The sequence below is a fragment of the Corvus moneduloides genome, chromosome 2 (genome assembly GCF_009650955.1).
Source record: "Corvus moneduloides isolate bCorMon1 chromosome 2, bCorMon1.pri, whole genome shotgun sequence".
NCBI lineage: Eukaryota > Metazoa > Chordata > Aves > Passeriformes > Corvidae > Corvus > Corvus moneduloides.
Window position 1 is genome coordinate 28,969,861 of NC_045477.1, and position 17,749 is coordinate 28,987,609.

The following is a 17,749-nucleotide window of genomic DNA, read 5'->3' on the forward strand; positions in this document are numbered from 1 at the left end:
TTCCCAGCCCATGCTGTTGTACACGGATTCAAGGCCATACCCTTCTGCATGCTACAGGCAGGGGCCAGTGCAGTTTTAGACTAAGGGAAGGCTGAACTATTTGTTCCTGAACCCTTTTCCCAAAGAAAATATTGTACTGGGCAAGCAGAGGACTCCTGCTGTCCTATCAGGATATACAGTCAGCAAAGGTTGAATACAAATTTATTTACTGGAGATAAAAACTCTACAGAAAAGTCAATACAGCTGATATACAATAAAAGGGACAAAGTCTGTGCTGTACCTAAGACATGACAAGCTAGGAAGATGAGGGAGAGACCTTTCCCCAGCAGGGATAGGTGAGAAATGTGACCACTGCTCCGGAGTTTCAGTCTATTGCAGAATTTCTCCCCACTAGAAAACTCTCAAAACACAGGAGCAAATTACAGCAAGATCCTGAAAAAAGAAACATCTAGTTCTCCACAAAAGGACACTGTTGGTTCTCTTTGTTCAAGTCACTCCAAGTACAGTTCCCAGATTTAAGGCTCCTGCTCAGATCCACTGTCACTTCTTTCTTCTCCCCAGGGTTCTCCCCCAACAAGTGCCTCTTGCCCTAGAGAAATAAAAACCCCAAACACGGAGTGTAAAACACAAGTTAATTGAAGGTTAGGTAATTCTCAGCAGAGTATGTAGCCTATTTTCAGGCCATTCAGCTTGGGCTCTCTTGTGACAATGTACAAGAGTGACTTTCTTCTACAGCACTGAAATGGGCAATTTCATGGTAAGGCCAAAGATAGACATTGAACAAGACTTGGAGGCATTTAGGGACAAGACTGACCCACAGGAAAATATTTGTGAAGTTATTGGTCTCCACAGGCCTAGGAGGCCACAATTCTAAACTGGGACCCTACAAGATACAGAAATTGAAGGATTTGGCCTTTTTTTTTTTCAGCTCAATCTCCCTCCCTCAGTATGACCCATTGAGCTTTACCTGGCGAGGGGCAGGAGCACTGGGAGAATTATCATCTCGTAGAATGCTGAGGGGAGAGCGGCCAGTTCCTCCAGATGTTGCCATGAATTTGCTGTTGGGCTTGTGTCTTATGGGCTTGCTCACTAGTTGACAAAAGGAAACACACCAGGGCATCATGACAAGGCTCGAAGGTCCTGGATTTTAAAATCCTCCTGGCCTCTATGAATTTTGCTTGCCTGTATAGCAAAGACTTACCCAAGGGCTTTGAAGCAAAGAAATCACAGAAAGGTTGATGTCGGCAGTGAGCTCTAGAGGACCTACTCCAGCAGGGCCACCTAGAGCCCATTGTCCAGGACCATGTCCAGGTGTTTCTTGAATATCTCAAAGGATAGAGATTCTGCAACCTCTCTGAGCAACCTGCTCCAGTGCTTGGTCACCCTCACAGTGAAAAAATGTGTTTCCTGATGTTCAGGAGCTTCCTGTGTCCCATTCTGTCTTAACTGCCTTTAGTCCCATCGCCGGGCACTACTGAAAAGAGCCTGGCTCTCCCTTCCTTCAGGTATTTATATGTATTTATAAGATACCCCCTTAGCATTTTCCTCTGCAGGTTGAATAGTTCCAGTTCTCAGCCACTCCTCCTAGGAGCAGTGCTCAGCACAGAGCTCTCTGAAGCACAGTCTGTATCTAAGTCTCTCAGCACCACTCAGCCGTAGCACAGAGATGTTCTTCCCACCTTTGCTCCATAGCTCTTCCCAAGGAGAAATTGTAATATACCTCTTGGTTTTGAATACAGGCTGAAAACAATTTCTCAACTCTAGACAGAAATGGGTTCGGTAACACAACAGTTGCCCCGGCTGGAGAAGCTTCAGGCGGTGGAACACAGCCGAACTGGGGGATCGGGACAAGCTCTGTCGGGGAGCAAGCCTGGAGAAGGCACCCCAACCAGAGGATGCCGAGAGCCCCGACTCGCTCACGGCCCGTACCGCGCAGCTCTCCGGGCACAGGGAGCCCCATCACCCCCACACCCGGCACTTACCCGAGGAGAAGCCGTGCCCGGCAGGGCGGCCGGGCCGGGCCATGCTGGGAGAGGGCGGCCTCTCCACGCCTCCGCCCGCGGGCGGGGAGCTCCGCCGGGCCGGCTCCTCGGCGGGGCCGGCCGCTCCCGGAGGCGCCGGCTCCGGGACCGCGGCCTCGGCCCTGAAGGCCTCGCTGAGCTGCTTCACCAGGCGGTCCACGCTGTCTGCCGGGAACGGAGGGGGACGGGGTGAGCCTCTGAGTCGGGCAGCCCCTCAACCCGCCCACCGCCACGGCGGCCTCACTCACCACTCGACACGGCTCTCATGGGCGTGCGGGAGATGCCAGGCGTGGGCGACCGTGGGTCCCGCTCCTGGCCGGTGCCCGCCGGCGGTTCGGCGGGGCTGGGCTGCGGGCTGCCCGCCGGGGAGCTCACCACCTGCGGAGAGGGCAGCCGTGGAGGCGGTGGGCCGGAGCCACACAAGGGGAAACGGCGGCGGGAGGGCCCCTACCTCGATGGGGGTGCGGAGGATGCCGGCGGTGGGGGAGCGGGGGTCGCTGACGTGCGCCAGGTGCTTGTTGCAGGGCGCGCCCGGGGTGGCGGGGGCACTGCCGGAGGCCCCCATGGCGGCGGCGGCCGCGCTGCGCCCCTGCCCCGCCGGACGCGCCGTTCAAATCTCCCGCGCGCCGGGCGGTGCCGCCGCCCATTGGTCGCCCTGCGGGGGCGAGGCTCGCGGCGCCACGCCCGTCCCCCCGCCCCGCCAGTTCGTCGGCCCCGCAGTCCCCGCCCGTCACGTCCCGCCTCGCCCCGCTGTCTGTCTTCGCGGCAGGCCCGCCCCCTCGCCCCTCCCTGCGCCACTATTGGCCGAGGAGCCCGGCACCGCCTCCCGAGGTGGCCGCAGGGCGGCTGCGATTGGGCGAGCCGGCGGGTGGGCACGGCGAGTCCGGCCTCCAGCCTCGCTGCCGATTGGCTAGAATCCGCCTGACCGCGCCGGGCTGCGATTGGGCGGGGCGGGGCTGTGGGCGGTGCCGCGGTGAGCCGCTGTCATGGCGGAGCTGAGCGAGGCGCTGCTGTCGGTGTTACCGTCCATCCGGGTGCCCAAGGCCGGCGACCGCGTCCACAAGGACGAGTGCGCCTTCTCCTTCGACACGCCGGTAAGCGCGCCCCACCGCCGGCCCGCCCGCCCGCCCGGGCTGCTCCCGCCGCGGCCGGCCCCCACCCCGCCGCCAGCCGGGGCGCTGCCCGCGCGGGGCCTCACGGGATTTGTGGTTCCCCGGTGGCCGCGGCGGCCGCTCCCGGGCGGCGCGCGATGTCCTCGCGGACTACAGCGCCCGGCGTGCCCCGCGGCGCACCCCGCCCGCCTGCGGTGCGCTGGGGGCTGTAGTTCTGGGGCCGGGGCGGGCGTGGGCAGGGCACTCGCCCCGATCAGCGGCGGCCTGGCCCGCCGGCAGCCCCCGGAGAGTGAGTGCCCCCGGCGCGAACCTTCCGTGCGGGTGCTCGCCAGGACTTGTAGTCCGGCGGGGGGCGGGAGGTCGGGCGCGTCCCGGGCCCGCCCTCGGCGGCGGGGGGCGGGCCGGGGGTCCCGCCCTGCCCGGGTCTGAGCCACCCCCCCGGCCTCGCCGCGCGGCGTGGCCGGGCAGGCGGGGGGCGAGGCGGTGCTGTGTCATTAAGATGGCAGTGGTCCCTTCTCCAGCCGTCTCCACCCCGCTGGCATCCCTGCGCTTCCTGCGCTACCCCCACTCGGCCTAAGGGGACCTGGGGAAGTGAAGGCAGCGGGAGGGCGAGGTCCCCCTTGAGCTTCTTCGCGGGCGCCCGTCCGGGCTGAGCCCCAGCCCAGCAGAAATAGGCTGCAGCTGAAGATACGGGTCCTTCGAGGAAGCGGCACATGGCATCCTGGCCCTCTTTCCCTTCCCGAGCTCCACAGTGATGCCTGACCACGCACTGCCCGCTCTGACTCAGTCCCAGCAGCTTCTGAGAGCTTCTTAGTGGTTTCCCTCCTTTCCAGCCTCTGCATTTGGGTCCCCTGCCCCTTCAATTTGAAAAGGGTATCTGCTGAATGAGTGTGGTGTTTTCCAGCTGCTGGTGGGATGATGGGGGCACATTCTGTATCCGTTTCCAAGCTGCTCACAGGCTTTTGAACACAACAGCAAAAGTAAACAGTGGTCTGTTAACCTTCCTCACACTGTAGCTTGGCAGCATTCCCTGTGGCACTGGGAGTCACACGTTTGGACAGGGTGTCACAGTTTTGCTGGTAATGATTGTACCATGCTCTGAACTTGTAAACTGTGCATGCTAAGGGCCTTTTACAAGTTAAACTCTTGTGGAAACTCAGGCTTTCCTGATTTGGTAGCATCCTGCCATAAATGAACACGCAAATAGTTTTTTAAATACATCATCATAACAGGAGTACCTGTTCTTCTTGGACAGCCAGGCTGGGGCTTGCCATCCTATTTCTTACTAGCTGCTCATGGCTGGTATGTAGGAATGACCTGTTCCATGATTTAATGAATAATGACTAGTCTTCCATGCCTATCCTAGCAGCTGGAATGGCATTCTTTACCACCTCCCTTCAGTTTTGTCCCTCCTTCCTTCCAGGAGTCAGATGGCGGCTTGTATATCTGCATGAACACGTTCCTGGGCTTTGGGAAGCAGTATGTGGAAAAGCACTATCAGAAGACAGGCCAGCGGGTCTACCTGCACCTCAAAAGAACACGTAAACCGGTAAAAAAGAAAGATACATACACTCAAACTTGCTCTGTAGTTGAGAGTTGGGCTGTGTCTGTGTATTCCATCAGATACAGAGTTTTCTCTCCTCAGATACAACTGATGTTCTTCCTGGTGAATTAAGGGACACCAGTGCTTCATTTCTGCTTGTGTTGAGCTGTTGTATGGATTGCCCACGTTGTTTCTGTCTGGTTTCCTTCTGTTTTCATAGTAACTTGATTTCAATCCCTAAGGCTTGCCGCAGCATGCCTGTCCCCCTAACTCTTATTTCCCTATTTCTTCTCAACACCACAGAAGGAAGAAGACACCAACTCCAGTGCTGGGGACCCCCCGAGGAAGAAACCAACTCGCTTGGCTATTGGTAAGGAAGCACCTATGTACTGTGTGGTCCTTGTGTTCAGCCAGTCCTCTGGAGCTGCCTGGCTCATCTCTGCTTTGCTCTTCTGCGCTGGTATCCCTGGCCAAATTCTGACTTTGTGTTTTCCAGTGTGTCTCGGGTGAGCAGTTTCTGTAGAACAGTCATTAAGGTGGTAGTTGTGTTCTGTGACCAAAGCTGCATCTTGTTTTCCGTGGATAAATATGTTTTTTATCCTTTGCCATGACCCTGCATGCCTGGCTCAGCTTGGTGTGGGGATAACCAGACTGGGACTGTTGCTTAAACACAATGTGCCCAGCAAGGGGCTGAAATAAATTTGAGAAAATACATGTCTGAGAAAAGTAAATTTGAAGCTCCTGGGAGATAAACTGTTTTTTAAACTCCTCGGATATTGAACTAGTGTTATTGATATAGATGGGAAAGAAATTAATGGGAAATGCTGCATTAGCATTTTTGGCTCATTAGGTCTTATAAGGCTGATACTGGAGGAAATACAGATGAGCATTAAAACATAAAAAATACTAAAAATCTTCCTTTTTTGGAAGAACAACGCTGGTGTTCCATTACTGTCTTTCACCAACTGAGAAAGCTGTCATGGCAATCAATGGAGATGCTGCTTATTTGGAGCAGTCTCAGCTGGTAATTTGTGAGCCATTATGGAGACACATAAAGCAAGGGACAGGAACATTTGTAGCAGTAACAGGTTCTTGGCTTGCTGGAAGCTGACCACTAGAGGGGAATCCAGAATCTGGACTGTGAATGTCTTGCTTTTGGCTCACTTTTTCCCTGGTGTAGATGCCGAGTGAGTTGTCTGCTGCCAGAGCACAAATACCACTGTTAAGATTGTCAGCTGCTCCCTGTTTTGCTGGTGAGCTGAATAGCACCCCAAAGATCACTTCTAGCAAAAATGAGAGTGGAATCTCTGTTTCTTCAGATAGCCAGTGCTTCTATGTATATGTATGATTGTGCTGCTTTGGGAGAGATGAGGCCTGGCCTGCATTATGAGTTGTTTCTGCGTCCTGAGTTCTACAAAGGTCTTGCAACAAATGTTGTCAGTGGGTCGGCAAATATCTGCCTGTGATAACAGCTTAGTGGTGTGAATGGAGCAGGAGAGAATAAAAGAAAGTATTAGCCCTGTGAGACAATGGTCTTGAGTTCAGGAAAAGGTTTTTTTTAACCTTTATTTTAGCTGAACTGTGGTGGTATAGCTAATCCTGATGTGGGAGATTTTTTTAAAGTACTAGAAAGATTTGGGAGCAAAAGGTCATTGACTGTAAAATGTAGCTCTTGGTCTCTCAGTACCTCACTTTCCCCTCTCAATGGGGAGAAAAGATCTGCAGTGCTTGCCTCCTATGCCTGCATGTTGGTTGATGGACTTTCGTGATGTGTAGTGCTTAGGTACCACCATGGAAAGGGAGGCAGTGTACCTCAGGGCAAGCTGGTGGCTATTGACCTTCTTCCTCATCTGGAGCCGCAGAAGGTTCACCAGTCTGGTTTAGCTTGTTTAGGGTTCAGGAATTGTGTAATGCCCTGGGGGATTGTGTATTGCTTTACTCTTTGAAGTGGTGACAGGAAGTCTCTGGGCTGTGCTGAAGAGGCGCAGAAGAGGATTATCTAGGTATGTTGTTGCATGATGCTGGTGACTGTTTTCTAAAAGCATCATGTTCGTACATAGCAGTTTGTCCATAGTGTAAAAATCGTAGGTATCTAAGGAGGGAGTTGCAGGAGATATCATGGGACCAGATATTTTTGACAATAATGTTTTAAGGAAATGCAGTGGTGGTTATCAGAACTGTGTTGCACACAGGATTCTTGAGGCAGAGGCACTGAGCAGCAGAAGCTTTTATTCCCTTCAGAGATTTGTTGCAGCTGCAGATGTTCAGATATTTGTTGCAGAGATTATCACAGTCACAGCATGCAATTTTTCCAGAAAGAAAGGAAATTCAGTTTAAAAGCACAGGGGGTTTAGGCTGCTAATAAGCCATGTATCTTCTGCCTGTTTCCTTTTGGGATGTAGCATGAGAATGCCTGCAGAACAGAGAAGGCCAAGGTTTTCCTCTGAGTACCTACATAATTCAGTAACTGTAGGTGAGGGAATCTGCAGAAACTGCAGATGTTTTGGTGAGCATCCATGATGACTTTACAACTGGCAAATAACCTTTTATGTATGGATCTCCCGTTTCTGGTGCAACCTCTGGACAGTGCAGCTAGGTGGGCGTAGAAACTACTGTCACTGTACCTTTGCTAAGACCTTTTCTGCAATTCTGGATGTTCTGGTTCCAGAGGAGCTCCTGGTTCTTCTTGCTTGAGTGCAGGACTCTAAACTACCCTTTCTGGAAAAGGCAAGAAAGAGAGTCGGGCTTCTTAAAGGTGCTGGTAGACCTGACCTTTGCCCTGGCTTTCAAGATGATCTCTTTTTGCACATCTCCATTCACTGCCTTGAGTATTCTGGTGAAGGATGAACACCTGTGCTTTATCTTGGCTCTGTTCTGGCCAATGCCTCTCTAGAGCAGGTTTGGTTTTCTTCCTGGTTGTAGTCAGGGTCTGGAGATTGTTTTTAAGCATCTGAAAAAATAGCTGGGGAAAATAAACATATTGTCACTATGCTTATAATTGTACCTGTGAAGTCCACACTGCCAGCAGAAACTCTGGGATCCAGAAGTGGAAGAAAGATTGTGGATCACTGATTTAGATCTTTGTCTTAGTCATGGTGCCTTCTTTCATGTAAGCTGTGGGGAAAGAAGCTTTTCAAGCTCTTTGGTTTCACCAGTTACCGCAATGTTTTTTCTTCTTGTAGGTGTAGAAGGTGGATTTGACATCACAGAAGAAAAGTTTGAGTATGATGAAGATGTAAAAATAGTAATTTTCCCAGACCATTTGGATATTCCACGTGATGGGCTGGAGGGACTACCAGACATGGTCAAAGACAGGGTATGTTCGATTGGAGGGCTGTGTTTACTGTTGATGGAGAAATGTGCCATTACAGAGAAGGAAACTGCCTTGTAAAAGGGATCCTGCCGAGCTGCAGGGAAATCTCAGCTAGCAGTCATCAGGATTGTTCTGCACTTATACAGTGCTCTATATTACAGTCCTGGCTTGTGACTGAGGCTCCCGAAAGTCTCAGCTGACTTCCCTAAATGTGGAGTGTTGTGGCACTGGAAGCTTCTTGTGCCCTTACTGTGGTAGGCCAGCCCTTCATGTTTTCTCCTGCTGTCCTAATTCCAGATTGCCAGTGCGATTGAGGCCATCCTGACAGCAGATTCAGCCTCACGGAAGCAGGAGGTGCAGGCTTGGGATGGGGAGGTTCGACGTGTTTCCAAGCACGCTTTTTCCCTGCACCAGCTTCAGAACGATGTCCGCATCCCACCGTGGTGAGCATAGTGCTGGAACTCGCTGTGTCACTCTGTGTCTCAGGCCCTTCTCCTGTGCTGGACTGCAGCAGCAGATGAGACTTCTTTTGTGAGTCTCTGAGGGTGCCTTGACAAAGTAATTTCAGGGGAGGCGGCACACTAAGGTATTTCAGGATGCTCAGTGTTGTGTAGTAAAAGAGGAATGAGATCGCTTAATCGCTTCTACTACGGATACTGCAGTGGGCAGCAGTGGAGAGGGCTTGGGAGGCAGAACCCAGAGGTTTTCACTCTGATCTCTTTTCCTCTGTTCCTTGTCAATAGTGGCTGGAAGTGCAGCAAGTGTGACATGAAGGAGAACCTGTGGCTGAACATGACTGACGGAGCCATCCTCTGTGGTCGGCGCTACTTTGATGGCAGTGGTGGCAACAACCACGCTGTCGAGCACTACCGAGAAACCGGCTACCCGCTGGCTGTGAAACTGGGAACAATTACTCCTGATGGGGCTGGTGAGAAGGGGGATCCTCCTGGGGTTAGGGATGCCAGGCACCACTCAGGCTGACAGAGATCTCTTCCAGGTATCGGGGTGGTGCTGGCCATCTTGTGACCTGGAACACGCAGTGTCATCCCATTGTGAACTTTCCCACTCTGACCTGCTTCTTGTGTGAGGCAAAGAACGAGTTGATAAAACCTTGCCTTCCTCTGCCCCTCCCTTGTAGTTGGAAGCTTTTAGAATAGTTATCCAGGTTGCCATCTGATTTTCTGTGCTGGGGTGTTTATCAAAGAATCGTGTGTCCAAATCCCGAGCAGAGAGTATATGGCACAGTAACCCACTTTCCTTACTCCAGGCATAAGTGTACCTCTGTACGCTGATCACTGACAAATTTGTCGTGTTACATGTTTAGGAGGAATCTCAATATACTGTCTGTCATGTTATTTGTTGAGAAAAGGCAGAAACCCCCACAGCTCACTTCGTCAAAACTTCTAGTTCTGAGCACTTTCTTCATCCAGCTGTGAATTTGAGATCAAAGGCCATTACAAGTTTCTCTTTTTTCTCTTTTCCTGCACAGATGTCTACTCCTATGACGAGGATGACATGGTGTTGGATCCCAACCTGGCAGAACACCTGGCACACTTTGGGATTGACATGCTTAAGATGCAGAAGGTGAGGAGGAAGTGGTATCCTCCATAGGCCCAGAGGGAGAGAGAAGGAGTGTTGAGGTGTCTTAGCTGGATTCTGGCTTTCTGTGGCTATGCAGAACCCTTCCTGGTCAAGAAACCCTGGGGTTTTTTGTTACACAGAGAGTTGTCTCATCTTCCTCTCTTCTTTGATTGCCTTTTTTGCTTTTCTTTCATGTCCCTCAGGTTTATTTCCCTGGGGTTATGTCTCTGTACGATGGGCAGGGAGGCTCCCAGGTGCTGAGCTTTTTCTGTTAGTGTGTGATTTCCATGCCTCTTTATAGGGAATGGTTCAGATTTCTCTCATATTTCTTTTCTCTCCTCTTTCTGTCCCAGGTATTCATATATACAGAAACAATTCTTGTTTCTTCCTCCTCTACTTATAGAATGAAACAGAAAGGATTTGACTCTGTTTCTCTACAGCATTGTGCTTTTCACACCTCTGATGTGTCCTTGAGTCTTCTTTGAGGATTTTCCTGTTCTTTCCCTCTGCAGACAGACAAGACAATGACAGAACTGGAAATAGACATGAACCAGCGCATTGGGGAGTGGGAGCTCATCCAGGAGTCTGGCGTTCAACTCAAGCCCCTCTATGGGCCTGGGTACACTGGTATCCGTAACCTGGGCAACAGTTGCTACCTCAATTCTGTGATGCAGGTGCTGTTCAGTATCCCAGACTTCCAGAGAAAGTAAGTGAGCTTAATCACTCCTTTCCATTAGTCTGGGATCAGTACAAAGGTCTCCTAGAGCTGGGAGCTTCTGTTGCAGTAATCATGCTCAGAACTGCATTTTTACTAGGTGAACCCACATATCCCTTAGAATGCTCCCTTTTGCTCTGCAGGTATGTGGACAAACTGGAGAAGATATTCCAAAGTGCACCTTCGGACCCCACACAGGATTTCAGCACACAAGTGTACGTAGAGTTTTGGTGAGACAAGGAAGGCTGAGGCTGCTTGGATGCATCCCCTCTGTGCTGCTTTGCTCCTGGGTTCTCCCTCGAGCCTCACCTCTATTTCCTTGCCTGTCACCAGAGACGCTGACCCTCAGTGATCAATAAGGATCTAAGCCAAGGAAGTTCAGCTGAATGCCCTAGGTGGAGAAGACAGAGTGCACCCTGTGTGCATGAGAGGCTCTGAAATGTATTATGTGTGCTATGCCTCTTAAACTGGGGGGATTTCTGGGAGGCAGCTTCTGTCTGCATAACAGCAAAAAGGGGCTTGCTGTCTGCAGTGAGGGGAGATGGCAAAGAGCAGGGGGATGTGTAGGTTTAGGCAGCTTTATTCTCAGTGGACAATTTATGTGTGCTTAAAAGAGGCTTCCCTCAAGAGGTAGTGTGCAGGAGGATGTGCAGAAGGAGGAACACAAGATTTGGGAGGGGTTTGCATTGCTACAGCTGCTCTCAAACAAGAAAGCAGCATGTGGAAGTTTGTGGTGGAGGAATGGAAGGTGGCATTTGTGGAAAGAGAGTTCAGTGGTACAGGAGGATTCTAAATTTGGGCAGCCTAGAGTGAGGTATCCACTGAGAGGGGATTAAGGTGAGACAGCCAGGAAGATTATTGCCTGGGCAGAGGGAGGAATTGGTAAGATTTGGTTCCAGACAAATGGCAATAATGACGGGGAAGGACTGGGTTGAAATGGAATAGCAGGAGGGTGTGGGCATAGGAGGAAATTGCTGAACACATACTGTTGTCCATTAAGTGCCTCATGCAGTCAGTCTTTCCTCTGGGGAAAACGTGATCAGTCTGCTCACAGCAGTGCTATTTCTGGCTCAGACAATTTCTCTGTGCCCTGTTGTCTCCTGCACAGTCAGACATTGCTGTGTTCCCCACGTCTCAGCACCAGCTGTTCCTTCATGGTCTACTCAGTGTGCAAGCAGTGGTTGAGATTGGCACCCAAAAGTCCTGGTAACTTTGAAGTCAGTGATTTCTCCTGGGGCCAGAGAGCAGACCGCAATAAGATAATCTTGCCTGGTGCAGCAGAGAAAGCTGTTATCTGTGAGACTGACAGCCCATGGCAGTGTTAAAGCTGGATGGGTTGATACAGCTCCTGGAGCGTGTGAGACTGAAGAAACATTGGTACCAGCAGTGACTTTGTCGTTCCAGAGCCAAACTGGGCCATGGACTGCTTTCTGGGGAGTATTCAAGGCCAGCTTCTGCAGACGGGGAGCAGCAGCCTGATCAGAAGGTGAGGCTTGGATACGGCATCCTCTTGATGTGTGTGTTGCATGAGGTATTGTGTGTGCTACGTGGCAAGGGAGGGAGAACCCTTTCTGAAAACCTGTGCTGGGGCTTGTTCCAAGGCCTGTCACCTGAAGAAAAGCATGGCTAAGAGTAGAGTGGTACATGCCAGGACACATGCTTGGCAAATTATGACCACCTTCCTCTTCCACACTGTTATTTGCAGGGTATGCAAAATGGCATTGCTCCACGCATGTTTAAGTCCCTCATCGGAAAGGGGCACCCAGAATTTTCCACTAACCGACAGCAAGATGCCCAGGAATTCTTTCTGCACTTCATCAACATGGTGGAGGTAATGGTTGAGTCTATCTGGCAAATCATTGAAAAGTCCAGCTTGGTTTTCTTCCCACAGCAAGGGGTGAGGAGTGGAGGTGAGAAGCTGGCAATTGGAGCAGAGAATGGGAGAGAACACAGAGGAATGGGCCAGCTAGCACCTGCCAGGGTGGAGAAGGAGAGGTGCTTGGGCCTGTTTTCAGGGCTGATTCCTTGGAGAAATCTCTTTTGGGAGTGGCACAGCTGGAGATGTAACCTTTCTTCTTTAGGAGCAGGAATACCATGGCTTCCTGGAGTACAGAAGCTGGCTTTAGTTTCCTATTTGCTGTCTGTTCCAGGGGACTGGGTATAGAAGTGAATACTCTTCAGCTGTGTGCTGTGTGGCATCACTGTAACTGCAGATCATTTTTTCTGCCCTTCTGATGTTACATCTGTCCTTCTAATCTCTCCTTCTTCAGAGGAACTGCCGCAGCTCGGAGAACCCTAATGAGGTCTTCCGTTTTCTGGTGGAGGAGAAGCTGAAGTGCCTGGCTACAGAAAAGGTGAAATATACCCAGCGTGTGGACTATATTATGCAGCTGCCTGTGCCCATGGATGCTGCACTCAACAAAGGTCAGTAATGTGCCAAGACCAGAACAGTAGCAAACCCTATGTTTGTATATTGTACTATTCTTACAGAACTCCTTAAATGCGAAAGGGACTTCTTTGCCACTTCTGAGGCCAGATCCTCCTCCTGCTTTTGTGGGATCGGGCTGATTTCTTCAGAGGTGGTGTGACACGGTGATGTCCCTCTAGAGCCTTTCCCTCGGACACCACAAGCTGGGCTGTGATTCAGCAGCAAAACAGGAGTGACTGCAGTAGCAGAACAGTGCTCTGGAAGTTGTGCTCCGTTCTCGATGTATCTATAGGCCTGCTCTGCCTCTGGATGTAGCTTACACCAGTCGCTTTGTAGGTACCTAGAGGTGGTCCTTGACTCCTCTGCTTTATCCTCTAGATGAACTGCTGGAATATGAGGAGAAGAAGAGGCAGGCAGAGGAGGAGAAGCAGCCGCTGCCTGAGCTGGTGCGAGCCAAGGTGCCTTTCAGCTCCTGCCTAGAGGCCTATGGAGCTCCAGAGCAGGTGGATGATTTCTGGAGCACAGCCTTGCAGGCCAAGTCTGTGGCTCTCAAGTAAGTGTGTGTCAGCTAAGCTGTGATGAGCTGGCCATAGCTGCATCTCTGGGGACTTCTCGTAGTGGCTTGGGGGGAAGAACCATTACTGAAGCGCTGTGGTCCTCCGCACCCTGGGTCCATAGAACACTGAGGCAGAGAGGGGATCAGTCCATCAGTGCCAGAGTGGTTGCCCTCAGTGGGCAGAACAGCAGTGCTAGTGCAGTCCTAGCCATCAGATGTCAGTTGCTGAGGGGCTATGAAAATACAGAGATATTCAAGAAAACTAGTCGCTTTTACTGTAAATTTAAAATTTAGCTTTGGAATCAGTACTGCCTGTATGATGACACTGATCTTGCACCATCTCTAAAATTTCTTTAAGTTTTTAACTGTTAAGATTTGAGCAGAACAGTGAGGTAAAAGATGCATGAGTTCTTTGAAAGAATGCTAGCTTAAATTCTAGTAGCAAGGTTTAAAAAACAGCTTTAATTTTTCTCACTGCCTGTAGCACATGTAACAGTGCAAAGTTGCAGTGACAAGATTACGCAAACGTAAGCAGCTTTCTGCTGTGATGCTACTGAGTGTTCTTTTGTAGTGAAAGTCCTCAAAGAGTTGAAAGTCTTTTTCTAACAAATATTCCATTATTAAGCAATAGCTATTAGAAACAAACATCACATTGAAAAGTAACATTTTGTTTTAATTTTTACTGAGTTGTATTCAAGCACTTTACTGTTGCTTAATTTAGTTCTACATCATGTTGCAATTATCACCTGGTAATGAGTATGTCTCACAGGTGCTTCTCCCTTCACAAACATTGCCCTCTGTTTCACAGATTCCAGACACTTTCTCTCTCAAATTGTCTGACTGAATAATGTTTAACCAAATTCAGTTAACTTAAAATTCACTGCTTCTGTTTCATATCCAAAGAAGTGCTCTTGTGCTTGAAAGCTTCTCAGTTCCTGCAGGTATATCTGTTGGTCTAATAAAAGGTGTTATTTCCACATCATTCCTTAAGGGTTAGACTTTTAATTAAACACAATCTGACCAGGCTTGTAAAATACACGATTGGAAGGTAGAGAATATGTACTATTTTTTCTCATCCCCAAGATTTGCATTCCATCTCCTCTTGTCGAGGCTTCTGCCTTAGACATGGTTCTGTGTTTGAGGAGCTTTAAGCTCAGCACAGGAGAGCTTCACAGACTGGTGTATCCCCCATGCTCAGGACATGGCTCTGCCCTACTCAACTGTTTTCTTGATTCAGTTAGATACCCTCAATCTTTGCTGACAAAGTATTTAAAACTATTATGTGTCTCTTTCAGAACGACACGGTTCGCCTCTTTCCCAGATTATCTGGTCATCCAGATCAAGAAGTTCACTTTCGGTCTGGACTGGGTTCCCAAAAAGCTTGGTAAGGAGGATGAGAGGTACAGAGCATATAGGTACTGGGAGTCACATACAGATATTGTGGTCATTACCACCAAGAGGAAAGTAACTATCCCAAAAGTTGCTGCAGGCATCCCCAGGGACTTACCCTTCTAGATCTCCCAGCCGAGTCCTTTGCTTCTGCCCCTATATGGAGGCTGAGCAAGACCATATCTTGCAGATGTTTCCATTGAAATGCCAGAGGAGCTGGATATTTCTGCACTGCAGGGAATGGGGCTGCAGGATGGAGAAGAAGAAATGCCAGACATCGCACCCCCACTGGTGACACCAGATGAGCCCAAAGGTAGCCTGGGGTTCTATGGCAACGAGGACGACGACTCCTTCTGCTCCCCTCACTTCTCCTCTCCGACATGTTAGTGATTCTCCTCCTCTCTTCCTGATGCCTGACTCATTTCCTTGCTCTCCTTGCCTTGTGTCCCATGCTAGCAGTTTCCCACTTGCTCAGACTTTCCCTGTCCTTTTGTCAGCGATTGCCAGCTGCCTCCCTTGCATCCCTGTTATGCAAGGGCGTTATGCAAGGGGGTTTGTTGATTCCTGTTCTGTGCAAGATGGGGGGGTGGCATGTCCGGTGCATTTAGAGGAGGCAGAGCTGGGATTTATACAGGATTTAATTGGTAGGGATATTTAATTTTCACAAACTGTAGTGGGAGGTCAGGTTCGGAGCCTAGGGAGGAGTTCATGAGTTGAATTGTTTTGTTCTTTGCCTGTGTGTGAGACTGCTCTTCTGAAGAAGAAAGGTGGCTGAGAAAAGCAGAGAGATGGAACTTTGTGTGGTGGCTTTGGAGGCTGTGTGACACTAGACAAAATGGAGCCAGCAGAGATGGGTGGGAGTGGGTGGCTCTAACTTCTGTCTTCCCACAGCACCCATGCTGGATGAGTCGGTGATTATCCAGCTAGTGGAAATGGGCTTTCCCATGGATGCCTGCCGCAAAGCCGTGTACTACACAGGGAATAGTGGGGTTGAGGCGGCCATGAACTGGGTCATGTCACATATGGACGATCCAGGTATGAGGCCATGGCCGTGGTGAAGCTTACCGCTCCTGGGCTGTTGTGCTTGTGTCTTGCTACCACAGTGGAAAACTGAAGTAGTTTGGACTTGGACTGTGCCCTCTTGGAGAGATCTAACTACTCTGAGCTGTGTTCTGTTTCCTGCTGCAGACTTTGCTAACCCATTAGTTCTCCCTGGATCCAGTGGACCAGGGTCAACTATTGCCTGCCCAGACCCTCCTTCAGAAGACAGTGTAGCCACCATTGTCTCCATGGGCTTCTCCCGGGACCAGGCTATGAAAGCACTTAGGGCCACGGTGAGAGGCACGGGTGATACCAGAGTGCAAGGATTTTCTCAGGAGCAGGGATTCTCAAGTTCACTGTCTTCTTCCTTCCAGAACAACAGTCTGGAACGTGCTGTGGATTGGATCTTTAGTCACATCGATGACCTCGATGCAGAAGCTGCTATGGATATCTCAGAGGGGCGCTCGGCAGCCGAGTCCATCTCTGAATCCATCCCTGTGGGTCCCAAAGTGCGCGATGGGCCTGGAAGTGAGTTCCAAGCCATAGGAATGTGGATTTTGGGGTGCAAACTCAGCATGACTTTGTCATTGCTGATCCATGCGGTACTCCAGGTTTTAGCAGCAGCAGCAGCTATCACAGAGCTGATCTGGTTGTAGAGGTGGAAGCAAGGAGGAAGAGGGAAAGAATGGCAAAGTAGCCTCAACCCTTCAGGCTGGATGAGGATTACCTGGAAGCCAGTAAGAGAGAGGCAGGGGAAGTGGCATCAAGTGAAGGACAGGAAGGGCTGTGCTTCTTTTATCCAGTGGTTCTGGGAGGTTTTTTTGCCCTTTTGGTTCCTGCTGAAAAACCAGTTGCAGTCTGTGTACAGAATTGGTGCCAGTGGTGCTTGGCTGCTGGGTGCCATAGGGAGAAGAATCCCTGCCTTACCCATCCAGCACCCATGGCCCAAACAAAAAGCTGGAAGAGAGAAGGCTAAACGGAAGTTACGATCTCCCATTTCCCTCTGTGTTTGGCCTTAGGACCACTCACAGTCACACTTGATGGGGGTGCAGTTGTAAATTATGACCCAGCAGAGCTTCCTTCAGGGATCCTTCTCAGAGAGGGCCTTGCACAGGGTGTTAGGGAGCAAGACATCTTTCCTCTTTCCATGACAATCCTCTCTTCATTCCTTCTTTCAAGAATATCAGCTGTTTGCCTTCATCAGCCACATGGGTACTTCAACTATGTGTGGACATTATGTTTGTCACATCAAGAAAGATGGCAGGTAAGGATTTCCACAGTGTAAGGGAACTGAGGTACTGCTTTAAATCCCCATCCTCCCCTCTTTCTTCAGAAGTCTTGGGGGGTTGGGGTTGAGACCAGGTGAGTGGAATCCAGTTGTGTCTTAACCACAGAATGGCATTCCTGAGCTCCTCTTGTGCCTGTTGCAGGTGGGTGATCTACAACGACCAGAAAGTCTGTGCTTCTGAGAAGCCCCCCAAGGACCTGGGCTACATCTACTTCTATCAGCGGATTCCCAGCTAGAACATCCTCTTGCTGTGTGTGGTGGGGGGAGAGTGGGCTGAAGGTGTGGGGGGGAAAAGGGGTGGGGGCAGTGAGGGTGGGAGCAGGGTCCTCTTCCCTGCTCCTCTTTCCCTAGTCGTCCCTTCACGGCCTCTCTGTGGAGATACAGGGGGAGACGAGTTCACTGACTAATTGACTGGGGGCTGGAGCCCCCGTGGACATGAGTGAAGGGGTTTCGGGGGGTTGGGAATATCTGTTTCTATAGGAAATGTCCTCACTGTCCTCACCCCCGTGACACACAGCCCTAGTGCTTCGCTGCTTGGTGGGATGATGCCACCTCCTTGCTGTCCGGAAGGAGAGGAGGGGGCTTGTGTGTACGTGTGGCTTGTGAATGGGGGGGTTCCTCCTGCCCGCCCTGCCGGGCGGGGGCGTGGGGCGGGCAGCAAGGCGGGCCACGAGCAGCGCTTCCCCTTGTGTGCCCTTCACATGCCAAAATACACGAGGGACAAAATAAAAGTCGAAATACCCCCCTGGCTCCTGTGTGACC

General features: G+C 50.8%; 2 protein-coding genes across 3 annotated transcripts; one reads left to right on the forward strand and one right to left on the reverse strand.

Annotated features, from left to right (window-relative positions):
• Nucleotides 1-184: 184 nt before the first annotated feature.
• Nucleotides 185-2,637, reverse strand: CDCA3 (cell division cycle associated 3). The gene is made up of 5 exons (XM_032098794.1): nucleotides 2,473-2,637; nucleotides 2,270-2,399; nucleotides 1,983-2,186; nucleotides 968-1,089; nucleotides 185-589 (listed from the first exon to the last, which is right to left on the reverse strand). The coding sequence occupies exons 1-5, from the start codon at nucleotides 2,584-2,586 to the stop codon at nucleotides 449-451; spliced, it is 711 nt and encodes a 236-aa protein (XP_031954685.1). The 5' UTR covers nucleotides 2,587-2,637; the 3' UTR covers nucleotides 185-448.
• Nucleotides 2,638-2,960: 323 nt separating this feature from the next.
• USP5 (ubiquitin specific peptidase 5) lies at nucleotides 2,961-17,735 on the forward strand. Of its 2 annotated transcripts, none has more exons than XM_032098795.1 (20): nucleotides 2,961-3,115; nucleotides 4,557-4,682; nucleotides 4,980-5,046; nucleotides 7,859-7,992; nucleotides 8,287-8,432; nucleotides 8,733-8,917; nucleotides 9,479-9,573; nucleotides 10,083-10,276; nucleotides 10,429-10,500; nucleotides 11,690-11,771; nucleotides 11,991-12,116; nucleotides 12,556-12,709; nucleotides 13,092-13,266; nucleotides 14,565-14,653; nucleotides 14,849-15,040; nucleotides 15,550-15,693; nucleotides 15,847-15,992; nucleotides 16,074-16,227; nucleotides 16,879-16,963; nucleotides 17,130-17,735. In XM_032098795.1, exons 1-20 carry the CDS (start codon nucleotides 3,008-3,010, stop codon nucleotides 17,221-17,223), a joined length of 2,568 nt encoding a protein of 855 aa, XP_031954686.1. In that variant the 5' UTR covers nucleotides 2,961-3,007; the 3' UTR covers nucleotides 17,224-17,735. The 2 variants fall into 2 exon arrangements, with proteins under 2 accessions (XP_031954686.1, XP_031954687.1); XM_032098796.1 differs by having other exon boundaries at nucleotides 2,962-3,115; nucleotides 14,849-14,971.
• The last annotated feature ends 14 nt before the right edge of the window (nucleotides 17,736-17,749 follow it).